General features: G+C 41.6%; 1 protein-coding gene across 1 annotated transcript in view; it reads right to left on the bottom strand.

Moving 5' to 3' along the window:
* Nucleotides 1–10,076: 10,076 nt before the first annotated feature.
* NUDCD1 (NudC domain containing 1) overlaps nucleotides 10,077–17,903 on the bottom strand; it is a 52,526-nt gene continuing 44,699 nt past the window's right edge. The window contains exons 9-10 of the mRNA XM_066624329.1: nucleotides 12,983–13,139; nucleotides 10,077–11,208 (exon numbers count right to left, since the gene is read on the bottom strand). Coding sequence (XP_066480426.1) covers nucleotides 10,913–11,208; nucleotides 12,983–13,139 — 453 coding nt within the window. The 3' untranslated portion in view covers nucleotides 10,077–10,912. The remainder of the gene's footprint in view (nucleotides 11,209–12,982; nucleotides 13,140–17,903) is intronic.

Raw genomic sequence — 17,903 nt, 5'->3', positions numbered from 1 at the left:
TCGATTCAATATTCTTCCTCACTTGCAATGTCCAAAAGGAAAACTGGTTTATTTACTGTCAGTGAAAGACTGAACAGTGCAAGAGAAATGGTAATGCATAAATAACAAATTATATTTTTCAAGTATATGATCTCTAAAAAATATCTTAGGCTGTAACATGCAACACAATATGTTGATCCTGCAAAACCCCTGCTATTACATTTGGTATTCATACCCTGAGTCTGCATTTCAGTGGGTTCCTGGATCCAAGTAAGATCCTAGTTGGCATCTCAGTAGCATTAAAAGGCAGGGATGGTATGTAAATAGGTTTCAGTAAAAAGGAACCGTACAGATTTCCTTAGCCCTCCAGTTACATTCTTTAAAGCTGCAATCCTATACACTTACCTGGGAATAAGCCCCATTACATCCAATGCGCTTTACTGCTGCATAAAAGGGAAATGGACAGATTTCTAGAAGAAAAGTCTGTAACAGGTTACAAGCCATGATGGGTATGTGCAACCTCCTGGTTTCAGAAGTAGGATACCTCAGAACGTCAAATGCAAGAGAGTGGCATCAGGATGCAGGACTCTTGTTGTCTTGTGTGCTCCATGAGGCATCTGGTGAGCCACTGTGAGATACAGGAAGCTGGACTAGATGGGCCTTGGCCAGATCCAGCAACACTCAGCTTCTGTTCTTATAGACATGCATAGGATTGTACTGTAACATATGTTCATGAAAGATGAAACCCAAGTGATTAGGGAACTGGTCTTTGGCACGCCAGGGGGTACGGGTGAGATGTGTATGCTCAGAATGCCCTTCCTGTACTAACCATGTGGAATTAAGCAGGTTGTACAAGTATTGTTCAAACCTGACTGTTCACTGACTGCTAATCGCTCCACATGTTAGGATAGACTTCTCTGTTTGGAGGGTAACTGCTATTTCTACTCTGTGCATTTTACAGAGTAATATAGTTTTAATTTCTTTTCTCCTGTTCAGCCTCCAGCTTATTCCATGCTTGTTTGGAGAAAAAAAGAGAATCAGAACTTTGTTCAGGATTTAAGCATGTTATAGAGCAAAAAACCCCAAAAAGGAACCTATTGAATTGGAAGAAAGCAAAACCTTGGGCTGAGCTCTGCCTGGTCTCCAATGCAATTTGAAAGCAATGCAAGAAATGACAGCTCAGCTGCAGCAGACCAAAATATCTGGCTTGTCCAGCCAGCCAGTCAGATGTCTTTGTGAAACCCAGAAGCAGCATGGCATTGGGATGTGTCGCCGTCTTCCCAGCAACTACCCCCACACCTGGTGACAGCATTTAATTATCAGGACTAATAGCCATGGATGGAATTGTCAAAGTGTTTTTGAGTGACACATCAAAAACTGCAAAAATAAAAATGCAACATCACACATATGTGAGAGAGGGATCGATCTTCCCAAAAAATAAAGAAAAAAACATATCTCCACTAATAAATGGAAATATATTTCTTAACAAATTGCATAGATTGTGTGGATGGAGATTGCCAATTGCAAAGAGAAAAGGTCGTTTTTTCAATACAAACTGACACTTAAATTGTCCTTTGCTTCAAGTTCCCTTGTAGAAATGCCTGCAAAGTCTTTAAATAAAACATAAAAATCTTGCAAGTGTCATTAAAACTAGACGCACGTTCAGTGATAAAAGCAACATGACCAAGTCCAAGACTTAGGGTCTCCTCTTGAGCCAAGCTGGCCAACATTAAATACATTCTAAACATCAGAAGTTGGGACAAATTTCACTAGTGTTCAAAACTTGGAAAGATGATAGAATTAACATGGATGAAAAATAACCTAAAAGAAGTAGCTGATAAAGGGCCCAATCCTATCCAATTTTCCAGTGCCGGTGCAGCTGCGCCAATGGGGTATGCACTGCATCTTGTGGTGGGGAGGCAATCACAGCAGCCTCCTCAAGAACATTGTTCCCTTACCTTGGGGTTGCATTGTGGCTGCACCAGTGCTGAAAAGTTGGATAGGATTGGGCCCAAAGTAGGCTCTCAAGTATGTAGAGTCAGGAGCCCCAGTTCCAGTTATTTTTCATTGCTAAATATACATGCAAGGGTTTCTCATGATCAATATATCGTTTACAAGATTGGAATCTCCCCCAAGTCAAAATCGTTATTTTGTGCCAGTTCAAGCTCTTACGCCTTTGACATTTATCTCTCAATGACAACCTGAAAAGTCTTTATTTAAGCAACACTGACACCATTATTATTATTATGTCTAGAGTCCTTAACCTGTAGCCGGTGTAACTTTGTTCTGGGGTCAGCAGTAGCCAATACAATACTATGTAGCTCAGTGTTAGAGCACAGGCTTTGCATGTAGAAAGTCTCCGATCCCCTTGCCATCTCTAGCTAAGGCTGGGAAGCATTTTTGTCTGAAAACGTGGAGACAAGGCTGGTTTGGTGGCAGAGCAGGGCAGGCTCCAAGAAGAGATTGAGAAGGTATTTTTTGATAACTATAGGCTGTTCACATGAGTTCTGTACACGTTTTGTGCTAACGATAGCACATGCATGCATTTTAAAGGTGAACCTAGGGACTGGACTTCTCAGAAGTAGGGTTCAGATTGTATATATGTACAAAGGGCTAGCCCAGTGGTTCTCACACATTAAGCACCAGGACTCACTTTTTAGAATGAGAAGCTGTCAGGACCCACCAGAAGTGATGTCATGACCAGAAGTGACATCAGCAAGCAGGACCATTTTTAACAATCCTAGGCTGCAATCCTACCCACACTTACCCAGGAGTAATTCCCATTGACTATCATCGTTAAAAGAATATACATAGCAGCTTGTTAAAAGTACAAGTCTGTTCAAAGTCTGTAACATTCCCCCAAATGCAATTACATGCATGGTAGCATCAAGTCTAATGTATTAAAAATAAAATATTGAAATGAATGGGGACCCACCTGAAATTGGCTCACAACCCACCTGTGGGTCCCGACCCACAGTTTGAGGAACACTGGGCTAAAATTCTTGATTTTAAGAATTTAACTCTTACTTAAGTTTTTCCTCATTACAATGCCCGTTTTCTAGCACTAGCGCAACTTTTTCCACATTTTTTTTAAAACGAGTTTTAATCTCTGCTATCTTTTTCCTATCTACCACACAGCAGGGGCGGATCCAGGGGGAGAATAGGTGTGTTGCTCCCTCCAAACTGTGATGCCAGTGGGGAAGGGTTCCCATTGGGATGGGAAGCAGCCAAAGCACAGTTGGAAGTCCAGGTCCATCCATCTGGAAGAGGCAGGAGCCCAGCTCTACCTAGCAGGTAGAGCTGGGCTCCAAGTCTGGGCAGCAGCCTTGGTCTACCTGCCCAGCAAACCTTGGACATAGAGGCCAGTTCAACCAGGAGCCCAGGTCTACCCATCTGGAAGAGACAGCTCCAGAGGGCAGTCTGAATGGGAGCCAAGGTCTACCCAGCAGGTAGATCTGGGCTCAGATCTATCCAGGTCTATTCTCTCAGCAAATCTCAGCCATGGAGGCCAAAGTTCTACCTGCCTGGTTCACCTGGACTCTGAAGTCCAGAGGTAATGCTCTGGTAATGCTAAGGTAATGCTCATGCCCCCCTACCCCCAAAGACAAACAATGGATCTGCATCTGCCACATAGGAATTGTTAAGAAATGTGTTTCACAAGGGGAGATCTGATGAAAAATTGCACAACACATGGGGGGCATTTCTTGATATACGCCAGTAGGACATATGCCACTTACTGAAAACATGAGCAAAGAATCAGTGAAGTCAGCTAATGGGAATCCTCCCTACACTTGCTATTTCTAACAGTGCAAGCCTAAGCATATCTACTTAGAAAAAATTCTGACTGAGTTCAGTTAATCTTATCCCCAGTGTGTACGGGATTGCAGCCTTAATTTGTTTGTTGTGTGAAGGCCAACACTGTTATCTGCAGCAGCCAGGTGGGGTGATAGAAGACTGACCAAACAACAGCTTAAAGAATTGCAGAGAGGTACATACTATCACCTGGGGGATGAGGGATAAGAATAGGCCCTCAGTTTGGCTGTACTTGTCGTAAGAGACGACTAAACAGCCACCAGGTAGATGGGACTCGTCAGCCTGGGAAGGCAGCTCATCTGAGAGAAGGAAAACTCTGATCCCAAACCTCCACTGCCTTGTGGCTACATCCAGTTATGGAAAAGGCTTCAGGAGTCAACCTCGAGGCAAAATCCGGAGCCGGAGTCCCTGAGGCAGTTCATGGCTGAACACAGTCATGTTCTGGCAACTCCTGCGACGCCACTGGAACCAACCATATTGGCCTCTGCCTTTCCATTGGACCATTTCAGCGACGTGGAGAGGGGGGATTTGCTGCATGGGTAACAGTCTATCCTCCATACCTACTTTACCCAGGCTTCACGCACTGGAGAGGACACTCTGTTCCAGAACTACCATTCAGAGCGCGATACCATAGTCTTCCGAGACTGAAGGATGCCAACTGGAACATACTATCACCTTGGTTGCTACTACAAGCTAGAATCATTTAATATACAAGTAAAAAAAATATTTTTATTCTTACTGAGGAAAAATGAAGACTCTGTAATGAGTAGTTTACAAATGTAATGACTTGCACGTTACAGTATAATACCCAACAGTCAAGGTTACTTTCCAGTGGCATCCATCCTTCTGTTTTCTTTTGTTCTCCTAAGGAGCATCACAATGCATTTCCACCAAATTCCTGCCTGCACTTTACAGGAAAGGTTTAATTGCAGGTTTAGAAATTGTTCTCCATTTGAACAGAGATAATGAGTCTGACAGAACATTGAAACCAATGAAACAAAAGATTGCAAAGATAATGAAAACTCACAGTGTGTCTGTCCATCCCTTTGGATCAAGCCTAGATTACTTTCTGGGTTTGGGTTTATGCAAAACCAGAACCGGCCAGGGGCGCAATCCTAACCAACTTTCCAGCACTGGCATAGCTGTACCAGTGGGGCATGTGCTGCATCCTGCAGTTGAGGGGCAGGCCTGGAGGCCTCCTCAAGGTCAGGGAACGTTTGTTCCCTTACTTCGGAGTTGCATTGCCCTTATCTCAGTGCTGGAAAGTTGGTTAGGATTGCACCCCAGGTTGCCGATACAATTCAATCTACTATTCAGTAGCTTTTTGTTCTTTGATAAAACTGTAGGTTTTTGGGAACAGAGAAATGTGCAGTTTCCCTGAGATAAATTCTGTGCTTTGCTCTCAAGCAAAGATAATTGAACAGACATTTGTATAAATCCAGGATGACACCCTTCACGATGAATAACAAGCCCAGCCAGCTGCAGGGTAAAATTTTTACACTCAACAAATGGTTAGGTTGTCTAGTTCATAAAAATTTTGCCAAGTGAAGACATGGCTAGAATACATGTAAAGACTATAGCTGGAATAGTCAAGGAGAATATTCTAGTGTACACGTAGCAGGTTGCTTAACTGGAAAAATTATTGCTCCTTGCAAGTGTTATGAAAAGTGACCAAGTTATAGAAAGTTAACAGAATGATTGATAACAACGGGCTTTTTTCCTTGGGGGTGATATTTTGTCTCAATCAAGTCACATTGTAATAGATGGTGTCCTTTTACTTCCCCATTTAGTTACAAGAAGAAAAATAATGAGATCTCTTTATTGTTTGGGAAAAGCTTGTTTTCACCAAAGCAGTTCAATACTACAGTCTGCAGGCAGTAAAGAATCATTGGTCTAGATCAGGAATGCCCAAACCCCGGCTCTGGGGCCACTTGCGGCCCTCGAGGCCTCTCAATGCAGCCCTCAGGAAGCCCCCAGTCTCCAATGAGCCTCTGGCTCTCTGGAGATTTGTTGGAGCCCACACTGGCCTGATGCAACTGCTCTCAGCGTGAGGGTGACTGTTTGACCTCTTTCGTGAGCTGTGGGATGAGGGCTTCCTCCAGTGCTTGCTGTTTCACGTCTGGGATGCAGTAGCAGCAGCAAAGGAAAGGCCAGCCTTGCTTTGCGCAAGGCCTTTTATAGGCCTTGAGCTATTGCAAGACATTCATTCATATTTCTGCTTTAATATATTCATTTATGTAAACTTATGTAAATTTATTCAAATTTTAAATGTAAGTTAATTCTTTTTTTCCCTGGCCCCCAACAGTGTCAGAGAGATGATGTAGCCCTCCTGCCAAAAACTTTGGACACCCCTGGTCTAGATCCAAAGATGTCCTTCTGGTAGCAAAATTTCTTATACTCACAGAATGATATCTAATCAAGAAGAGGAGAACTATATGAGAAAAGTTGGCCTAAACTCAACATAGCACCTCCATCTTTGCAAGCTCTCTCTCTCTCCAGACCTTTGGATAGCCCACTTGAGTTTGTATGCAACAATACTTGCACAGATACACAAGCTCATGCCACTCTTGACCCCACAATGCATAAAGATTTCAGACTGTGCATTGTCCAAATGTGGCTTTAGATCAGGAGTGTCAAACTTGTTTCATACCAAGGGCCGAACAGCATTCATGATGCTTGCTGAGGGCCAGAAGTGATGTTATTATCCAAGATATGGGAGAGTCAATTTTCATGTGGGCTGCCCTTACAGCAGTAACATCTCAGCACTGCTCAGCCGCTGAGAACCTGAGGGCGGGATAAAAAGCTTTCGCAGGTCGCATCTGGCCCCCTGGCCTTATGTTCGACACCCCTGCTTTAGATACTGCACAAAGTGGACATGTGCCAGAGAACCAAGGAAATATATTCTAGAAGACCAGAGGAATTACTTGGATTCATGAAATTGCTCAAACTTAGAATGTCAAGCAATTGATGTGTGTAGTGGGTGGGAGACAGGGAGAAATATATTTTCCTTTGTAGCATATTTTTGAGTTGATCCTTCTGGATTGTTGACTATTACTTAAAGTAGGTGGAGCTGTTTTCGTTTACATTATTTGATCACTCCATGTCTTCACTGGTGGCTCACTATGAATTTCAAGGCATGACTGGAGAAGAGTTGTCTGGATACTTGAGTTGAAATAGTTTGACTTCAAATACCTGACAGACCAAGGATTCACTGAAAGCGCCACCATCCAACAACTGTCATCAAGAGGAAAAAAAGCCTTTTGGTGCTTAGATTTGATCTGGCAGTAATCTCTTTTTGAAGTCCAGGTTCATTTGTGTTTCATACTTTTTCTTTATTGTCTTTTGTAATAAAGATTATGGAGGAAAAATGTCAAGGATGTTAAACTGGCTTTTCTTTAACTCTTGTGATAGATTAAGCAAATTAGTTCTTGGCTTCAGAATGTAATTTTGCATGGAATAGTTGAATTATTATATAATAGATAAATTGCTATTTTATCTTAGAGGCTTTCCTCAAATGTAAAAATCTCATTTTGCAGCTGGACTAGCTGACACAGGAGGTTGTTAGTTTTTTCCTATACAAGCAGATCCTCCCTGCGTGATGTCTGCAGACTTGTTAACTTTCTAGAAGATCTGGACACACTCCTAGATGTATTTAATTTCCTATGTATGGAGAGAAAACACCCAGTCTCTTTGGAACCTTGTGCAGTGCAGTAAGCTAAACCGTTCAAAAGTTAATAACTTAATTTTTTACCTTTATTTGTAAGGCCTTCTCTCCTTTCCTTCTAACCTTTACTCAAAGCCCAGCTCTTCCAAGAACACTTCAGTTAACAGATTGTTATTACATTTCTCTCCTGTCCTTCCCTCCAAGAAGCTCATTCTCTCCCCTCCCAATTTTATCCTCTCAACAACCGAGAGACACTGCACCATGAGCTTCATGGCTGAATGGAATTTGAATCCAGATTACCCCAGTCCTAGGTTGACACACTAACCACACCACCAATCTGGATCCCTCAACTTCACCCCAAAACTAAATAAGTCCAAATACGTGCAGCTATATTTGTACATTTATTTTCAATTGCTGCTTTTGCCTCTACCTTTCCTACCTTCTGCCAAAATTTAGACTGTAAGCACCTCAGGTCAGGCACTTATCTTATTATGTTACACTATCTATTATCCTCTATTAATAGTGACTATGAAATACTTATACTCCCCATATGTGGAATATGTCTCATTCTAAAACAGAGGTATTTCCAGAACTAACTGGAATGCGGAATAATCTAGGAGACATTTGAAATATGATTTGGTAAATCTGAAATCAGATAGTTTTCTCTCTTCTGTAGTTAGGGCAAGAAAGGAGTGAGCCAATTTCAACCTCTTCATAAATGATTTCAACCTCTTCATAAATGACCTGGAGACAGGGTTGAGCAGTGAAGTGGCTAAGTTTGCGGACGACACCCAACTTTTCCAAGTGGTGAAGACCAGAAGTGATTGTGAGGAGCTCCAGAAGGATCTCTCCAGACTGGCAGAATGGGCAGCAAAATGGCAGATGCGCTTCAATGTCAGTAAGTGTAAAGTCATGCACATTGGGGCAAAAAATCAAAACTTTAGATATAGGCTGATGGGTTCTGAGCTGTCTGTGACAGATCAGGAGAGAAATCTTGGGGTGGTGGTGGACAGGTCGATGAAAGTGTCGACCCAATGTGTGGCGGCAGTGAAGAAGGCCAATTCTATGCTTGGGATCATTAGGAATGGTATTGAGAACAAAACGGCTAGTATTATAATGCCGTTGTACAAATCTATGGTAAGGCCACACCTGGAGTATTGTGCCCAGTTCTGGTCGCCGCATCTCAAAAAAGACATAGTGGAAATGGAAAAGGTGCAAAAGAGAGCGACTAAGATGATTACGGGGCTGGGGCACCTTCCTTATGAGGAAAGGCTACGGCGTTTGGGCCTCTTCAGCCTAGAAAAGAGACGCCTGAGGGGGGGCATGATTGAGACATACAAAATTATGCAGGGGATGGACAGAGTGGATAGGGAGATGCTCTTTACACTCTCACATAATACCAGAACCAGGGGACATCCACAAAAATTGAGTGTTGGGCGGGTTAGGACAGACAAAAGAAAATATTTCTTTACTCAGCGTGTGGTTGGTCTGTGGAACTCCTTGCCACAGGATGTGGTGCTGGCGTCTAGCCTAGACGCCTTTAAAAGGGGATTGGACAAGTTTCTGGAGGAAAAATCCATTATGGGTTACAAGCCATGATGTGTATGCGCAACCTCCTGATTTTAGAAATGAGTTATGTCAGAATGCCAGATGCAAGGGAGGGCACCAGGATGAGGTCTCTTGTTATCTGTTGTGCTCCCTGGGGCATTTGGTGGGCCGCTGTGAGATACAGGAAGCTGGACTAGATGGGCCTATGGCCTGATCCAGTGGGGCTGTTCTTATGCTCTTATGATTAGAGTTTCTCTGCATCAGACCTTTATGCTGCTATAATGTCTTTAACAGCTATAGATTATCAAAAATTTTCCTTATCCGCAACACTTCTGTCCTATACACCTAATTTAAGCCTACAAGGCAGCCAAAGCTTCGGAAGAGTTGTGCTCTGCTGTTGGAAAGCTCCTTCTGCTTATGGAAATAAAATTGTTCACATGCAAGGGGAGGATCCCTTGCATGTATGCAACTCTACTCCTGTTGATGAAAAGATTATCCACTGCCTCTTTATCTTTTTGGTTGCAGATATACGATGGAAGTCCTGTCACGTTCAAATCAATTCTTATCCTATCTAAAGTCTGACAGCCCAATCCTAACCAGAACTGATGCAGCAAGGCCAATGGAACTGTGCTGCAGCCTATGCTGGAATTGAGCAGGCTGGAGGTCTTTTCAAGGTAAGGGGACATTTGTCCCCTTGCTCTGGGGAAAGCCCCAGCCTGCACATTGAATCTACTTGGACCTGGGCCTACTAATTTGCCAGCACAAGTCCTGAGTAGAACCATGTCAGGATTTCATGCCCAGGAGGGGGATAGAATATGAAATGCACGGTGGCTGCTGATTTCAGTGCCCCAGGGTTCCTTCTTGCACTGGCCCTGGCAGGATGGCACAGGCCTTCAAGCCAGCACCCATATCTTCCACGCTGTCACAACATGATTTATGGCATTTTTCCAACAGTGCACTCCACCACAGTGGTCACTGCACTGGTGCAACGGGACAACAAGACTGTGCTGTGAGTTAGTCTTAATGTGTGTGTGTGGGGGGGGGGGGGGAAGGAAAAAGCACAGTAAAACACTTACAAAAAAAGTCCACTTTATTTTTAAAATGAGTTTCAATTTTCATCTGCAACCAGAATACAAGTGAAATCTGATCACCACTTTTGTAGAAAATGAGAACGTTCAACTGCAATTAAAAATATGTGTAAGAAAAAGTAGATGCTCATATTCACCAGCATATGTCCAATGAGCCAATGCAAATGTTAAGTGAAGACATTTAAAAGTAAATGGAAAACAAGTTTTTTTTTTTTTAAAAAGGTTTCATTAAGCTGCAAATTACATTTTAATTGTTCAGAAACATTGTCCATATTTATTTTTAAAACAAAATGGGGACTGATTTTACGAAGCAGGGCAGACTGAAACTGCTGCAATGTAACAAAAAATGTAAAGAAAAAAAATTACTTTCAGCCTGCTGTTAAAAGAGCTGCGATGGAAAAATATTTGGAAAAACAAATCAGGAATCATTTTGCATATGCAATTTCTCCCTCCAATGCCTATGGAAAAGGGTTAGGGAAAAAAACTCTTTCCTTGCCTTACTCAACAGAACTGGAAGTTAGCCACAATCATATTTATTAATACAGGTGAAATTTTTATCCATCATAAATACAGGTAAATTCTAACATACTTATTGGAAAAAATAGTACCTGTGATATGCTGCTTTTGCACTGACAGCACACCACCGTACTATTATACTAATTTGAATAGGGTAGCATCCTGACCAATTCTTCAATTGTTAGGAGCTCCTCCCACGTCTAAAGGAAGCTTCTGATGGCGGCAGCGCTAGTTGGGATGCTGTCCATGGTCATTATTTTAGTCAACTTTGAATGTGGAGATGTCAACAGGATGAAATATGTGGTCACTCATTCTCAGTGTTTATTTTTATTATAAACAGGATTTTTGTTGTGAGAACAAATAATCTCTCATTTGTTGCTTGAAATCCGAGAACCGGATCGTGGACTTCCAGAGTTGCTACTAATTGCTTCGCAACTTGGCCTACCTGTCTGCCCTCCTTTCTGTTGTACAGAACTGTAGACAGAGGAGTTGGCTGCCGATAAATGAAGACTCGCCTCATACACTCACAAAGAGCAGAATAGGAGTGATTTGGTGCACAGGTCATGAACTTCTTGTCTCGTTTTGATGCTTGCACGTAACCTAAAAAGCCAACAGCCAATAGAAGTAGATTTTTATTTTAAACACCTCCACTTTAAGATGGACAGATCTCATGACATTTTAAAAATCCATTATGTTGAGGGTTTTTTGGTTTGTTTTAAAAAGGAGAAATTATACAAATGGCTGCAAGTCTCTCTTTTCAATTTAGACTTGGCAACCATCTTCCATGCTCTTGCGTCGTCATGACTAGACTACTGCTGCACCCTTACCATTGGAGCTGCTTTTCAAGACTGTTCAGAAGCAGCTGTAGGTGCAATAAAGTACAAGGAATAGCATACATATAAAAGACTTTCCCAAAAGAGTTAAAGAAACATACAGTCAAATGATGTGCCAAATGCCCTTATTAGCTAGAGACCAAGCTAGAAATTAAATCTTAACAGTATGAAATGCTGTTCGTAAGAGCTGGTTAAAGAAAATATTTTGAATACCAAACACAACAGTTTGGAGTATATTTCAACATCCTGGTTTTGTCTTCCTAAGGTGCTACTCAGAAGGATGAGCCGTAAATACTTCATTCCATGATCTTTAAGATCAACATATAGCACTTTTTAAACCTATTGAAGTGGGTCCAAGATTGAAAGCAATTGGTGTATCTATAACAATTACTGTGCTATACAAATGTCTGCTAGCTGCAATCCTTACATTTACTCTGATTTGCCTACTCTTAATTTTGCTCAGAGCATTTTTCCGATAAAGCTTTCTAATTATTTTAATCTTTTGTCTCAATAAGCTCTCGTTCTACTTAAGAACATACACCTGAAGGAGGGGCTCCAACTAAAGGGATTACATTGATTTATACCTACTATCACTATTAAAAACCTTGAACAATGCTGTGACAAAGCATTTCTAATGTTTTGCTATTGATCAAGGTGCTGACGACATTCTTCTTCCAGAAATAAAAAGTGAAGCAGATTAACACTTACTACATGATATTGCAAAACGGCAGCGAAGGAGGAGATAAATGCTGCTGTTTTTATTCTAATGGGATGCTCAGACAAGAGGTCTAAACCGATTTCTAGCAATCTGAAAGTGAACAGAAATCCCGGTATTTTTGATGTGGCACAGAGAGGCCAACTGCAAAATATTAAACTAATTACAGTACTAGTAATTTGACAAAAGCTGGCTGTATTTGCAGAAGTGGAAACCTCTCAAAATATATAAAACAATAACTAAAAAATGAAGAAATCCAGACATGGTTACATGTCCAGTTTTTCAACAAATCATTAGATAATTGACAGTTTGGGAATTCCCCACAACAGTATTTAAAACAAACAAAACACACAAAAAATGAGACTGCTGCATCTGCTATCTGAAAATTACAACAGCTATAACAATTTTTTCAGTTAAATATATCTGTGATCTGTACTTGTTAATGAAAAAATTAAAAAGCAAGTCCCTCCACTCTAGTTTGATCTGCCTCTTATTCCCATAACATATACCATGGAACACCTTTTGCCAGCAGTATGCTGAACTCTGGAGTTGGAAGACTTTCAGTACAGCTTTGATAGTTAATTTGCAATTGAACCTGAGCTGAACTCCATGTTCTTCCTCCTACTATAGTGCAGAAACGTCATCCATAAAACTAAGGTGTACTTAATTCTGATGAAACTGATTTTTTTCCAGAACTGCTGTTATAATCAAGGTTTAATAACATAACATTTGTCTGCATGAGCAAGACTTTCAGTCAAAGTTCAGAAGCAAAGTGTTATGGAGTGCAGTTTTGAAAAGGAAATGTTGTGAAACCTTTCTCCCATACCTAAAGCATTGAAAGTAGAAATGTGCTCCCACATATCCTGCTGATCTGGGTGCGGCTGCCAGAGAAGAGCATCAACATCATGGCGCAAGCAGAAGCAGGGCATTTCCTTGGGATCCACCACTGTTGAGAAGAGATACTGGTTGCTTCCAAGATTTACCTGCAGGACAAAACAATCCTTTTAAGTACCAATTCAAAATTTATCAGGACTAAAGAGAATCAGCAGGTGGAATCTTAGACGTCTTCACCTCTAGATGCTAATGTGGGGGGGGGGTGCTTCCATTCTACTGGGGAAACCAATATTGCCTCTTACAGGGATGAAACTGGAGGTGGACAAAATAATCCCAAAAGCTGAATACTGTCCGTGGGCTAATGCAGTGGTATTCAAACCGGGGCGTTGCGACGCCCCAGCCTGTGGGTCCTGGCCTCTGCCCCCTTAAGGGATGGGGGCAGCCAGGAGACAGGGGGAAGGCAGGGGGGCTGCAGGGGCTTGGGTGCACTTGCCCAAGCCTCCTGCAGCCACCCGAGGGTGCGGGGAGCCCTTCGAAACCTTCAGAAGGGCTCCCCAGGTCAGGAAACGTGAAAGCGGAGTGATCGTGCCCCGCTCCGCAGAACTGGAAGCGGAGCACGATCGCTCCGCTTTCCCTTCTGATGGGGCTGCAGGGACTGAGGTGCACCCTCCAGTCCCTGCAGCAGCCGTCCCTGTGTGCGGGGAGCCCTGCGTGAGCGCCTGCAGGGTGCCCCAGGTCAGGGAAAGAGAGAGTGGGGCGATCGTGCTCCGCTTCCGCTTTTGCGGAGGCAGAGCAGATCGCTCCACTCTCCCTTTCCCTAACTTGGGGCGCCCTGCAGGTGCTCACGCAGGGCTCTCCACACACAGGGATGGCTGCTGCAGGGACTGGTGAGTGCATCCCAGTCTCTGCAGCCCCCTGAGCGATGTGATCCTGGGGATCGCGTTGCTGCCTTCCCCCTGCCCCTGCTGCCTTCTCCCCCCACCCCCGCAAAGACTTACTGCGGGTTTCAAACTCCCGCAGTTTGAAAACCGCAGGGCTAATGGTTCACCATACCTCCCCCCATAAGGATGGTTTGCAAGGTACATAGAATTGAACCACTTCAGACACTTCATCAGTTTGCTCAAAAAATTGCCTGTGAGAAGCATATTGTCTGAAAAGTTGCTTTAATTCTTTTGCACAAATCCCTGCAATACTATTCAGAGAAAACTGAATTATCACTTTTAGGAGCCAATCCTATCCAACATTCCAATGCCGATACAGTTGCAATGCAGCCCTGAGGTAACGGAACAAAGGTTCTCCTGCCTTGAGGAGGCTTCCGTGACTACCCCCACCACATTGCTAACATGGCTGCATCAACACTGGGAAGTCGGATAGGATTAGACCCTTAATATTTTACCTATAAGAGCATTAAATTTTATAAAGCAGGGCCTCTCTGTAATCTAGCATGAGCTTGATCATTAGATCACACTTACAGAGAAGAGTCTGAATTTTAAATTTATATCCAAATCATTCGCCTCACTCAACTCTGACCGCACAATGCCTGTAATGAACAACCCTGTTGTATCCCCAGTACTTGTGGACACTTTACTCCAAGAGTTCCTGTGCAGGAATATTGTGATCATATTTTAAACTGCTTAAGATGCCCTCCATTTCTACTTCGAGTATAAACCTTAGAGCCAGACAGAATATCTGCCGTTGCTATCATGCTAACTTTCAGCTTCTGTACATTCGGTAGTTCCCAATTAAAGAGGAATTTTGCATGTTGGCATGGAAGTGCTAATAAAAGTGAATTTCCATATCCTGAGAAGTTTAGATGAGCCCTTAAAATTGTTTTATTTATTTATTCGGGGATAGTTTAATATCTCTCCTGTACTAATGCTTAGAAACCCTTATTTCAATTTGAAATAAGAGCTAATCACTGCTTTATAAAAATCTCTCTCTAGCTGTACTTCTGAAAGCACAGATCCTGATTCACCACCATACAGCAGTAGTTCTCAAGTTTTTTAGAGTAGGGGTGTCAAACATATGTCCTGCAGGCCAGATGTGGCCCCTGGAAGCCATTTATCCAGCTCCCATTATAACTGGGTTCTTCTAGTATGAAAATTGGGCTCCGTCATATCTTGAGAATTTAAGCAGGATTTGAAGTTTCTCTTTTGCTATTTGCAGCGAATGAGTTTCTGTGAGAACGAAGTGCTTATTTCTGGTCATCATCTGCTTAGTGATGTCACTTCCAGCCCTCAGCAGGCACCATGAATGCTAACTTTAGCCCTATATGATACGGGTTCAACACCCTAGAAGCTTGATTTATAAATGCCAAAGGGTGTGGCTATAATGGTGATTGGGTAGCAGAGCCTCCCCCACCCAAGTAGCAGCTTGTTTAAGTCTTGATGCACAGAGCCTAATCTACCCTGACAGTTTAGCAAACCACTGAAAATTGGGTCACAGCCCACTAGTGGGATCCAGGCCCACAGTTTGAGAACAGCTGCCCAACAGAAATTGTACAGCAAGTGTGAATCTTATCTCCAAGCATGCTATTACTCGTTCAGAATTCTGCTTGTTTAAGGACTTAAAGAAGGATCAAATATGCTATTGATTTTTTATTAACCAGATTTTTAAAAACTCAAACTTGAGAAAAGGGTTATTTTTCACCCTGGATTAAGTTATGCTGCTTTGAAACAAAAATGATTTACTGCCTTTCAAGACAGTTTAAAAATATGTACCTCATAACTACTCTCACTGGACATATTGATTGCAATTCTTATGGTACTTTCACTGTCAGCCTATGAGCATGTCTAGTATTGCTAATGCTCTTTGCTTTCCAGAGAAACACTGCTGCAAGAATTTCCATCCTGGAAATACATTGTGATCTCTGTTCTGCACATGCAACCTTTCTCTGCTTGAAACACAAATACTGCATGAAAACTTGCTCCTCTCCACAGCAAAGACTTGGTTTTGTGATTATCAGAAACATTTATCCTGGGGAAAAATGGCCTTTGATTGTCCAATGCAAACATGTCCCCTGAAAATGCATGGGAGAAGACTGGATCTGAACGTCTTAAGAGAAGTAGAACCTCAGAAGCACAAGTGACCTGGAACTGTGAAAGAACAATTTCTTGCAACACAAAAATCAGCTCTGATTTAGTCAGATGTTTGGCAAAACTAAAAACCTGGCTTACAGGATGGTGGCATGCAGCAATTATGTCCAATCAGACAAAGAGCACGCTATGAAAATTGCTACTCCTACTCCAAAGTAATGATGGCTGGAATTGGTCTTCCACTGGTAAGCTTTATTCTTTAGGTGGTGAATTATATAAAAGGGTACCTCTCTATAAGAGGGTCTTTATCTGAACAACATTGTGTTTTTCCTAATGTACATGCATGTTATTTGTTTGTTTAGAGCTTTGTATTTCACAATATGGTTTCAATGAGCCCTCAGGGAAGTTCACAACACACACACACAATCAAAAGAGAGATTAAGAATTCAACATCGAAATAAAAAAAATTTATCACAGCATCCTAGCAAGAGAAAGCCTCAGAATAAATTCAGCCTTGATCCCAATGTATTCTGGAAAGGCAAGTGTTTATTGACTTGTTAAATATATAAACAGAGCTGGCCTGCTGGGTTTCTCTGCAGAGAAAGTTCTGTAATGAGGACAACTCTGCTGAAAAATACATCTCCCCCCTCCACACACACTCCTTGGTGTTCCAAGCTAGTTAATGACTGGGCAAGCTTTCTGCAATAGCAGCAATGCTAACTATAAAGACTTTTCCTTACTATTTAAAACATTTTTATTATTTTATTTAAATTTAATATTTAAAACATATATATTTATAACCATAAATATATATAACCATAAATATATGGTTACACATAACCATAAATATATGGTTACTAATTTCAAAGAAATGTGGCTAAAGAGAGCAAGTCACCTCTGGATAGCATTTTGAAATCTAATGAGTAGTAAGGGAGGAAGCTGCTGTCATCAGCCAACATTTTCTTATTGGCACCTTGATTTATATTGCTAAAACACAGGAACCTGAGATAGAAATTTGGCAACAATACAATCTTGCAATTATCTTCTAAGCCCTCTTTTTATAAGGAAAGAGAGACCAACGTATAGAGAAGTAGTCTAGAATATGGAAGCTTGTATATACCTACTAAACATCTGGGTAGTAAATTGTTTTATTGATTTTGTAATTGGCTTAAAGTCTGCTGTAAGCAGCCTTACACATGTCTATTGGAGAGGAAAAGTGAAATACAAATGTATTATATAAATAAACATAAATCTAACACTTGTGACCCAGCAAGTTAAATGCTGTATCTGTAAATCAGTATTCATTGTGACCTGCTAGAATCTTGACAATCCCTGACTTCTGAAGTCCCAGGCAACCATACATGGCAGGTAGGATGAAATCAACTTAATAGTTACAATTTGTGCAGTTCCATTTTAAACTCAAGAGGGGGAAGGAGTCATGTGTTGAGAGTAATTCAATTCAGAATCACTTCTCTTTTAGGAACAACGGTCCGAATATTCCATGCCCTCAATGTAATACCAGAATAGAAATCAACATTAAAGCACATAAAAAAGACTATAGTATAATATTATTAAACACCCAATACTCCTAAGTCTTTAATGAAGGATAAATATATGAAGGTGTTTATAAGAAGGCTGTAAAAAAGATCAAATAACCCATTTTTGCCCAGTAAACATTTGGTCCCTTTTGTATAAATGCAATGTTGGGCAGAAATGGCTTAATTGAGGTGCTTACTGCTAAGAGGAAACACAAATTTAGTGGTTGTATCAGAGATCTAGAAAATAGGATACTGGACAGGAAATTATGGAAAGAGTAGATTGAAGGGCAATATATAGAAATAACAACAGATAAGAAATCCTCAAAGAAACAATTTTATC

Source organism: Tiliqua scincoides, chromosome 4 (assembly GCF_035046505.1).
Source record: "Tiliqua scincoides isolate rTilSci1 chromosome 4, rTilSci1.hap2, whole genome shotgun sequence".
NCBI classification, from domain to species: Eukaryota; Metazoa; Chordata; class Lepidosauria; order Squamata; family Scincidae; genus Tiliqua; species Tiliqua scincoides.
The sequence above is the reverse complement of the archived record's forward strand: the minus strand, read 5'-3'. Positions and strand labels throughout refer to the sequence as shown.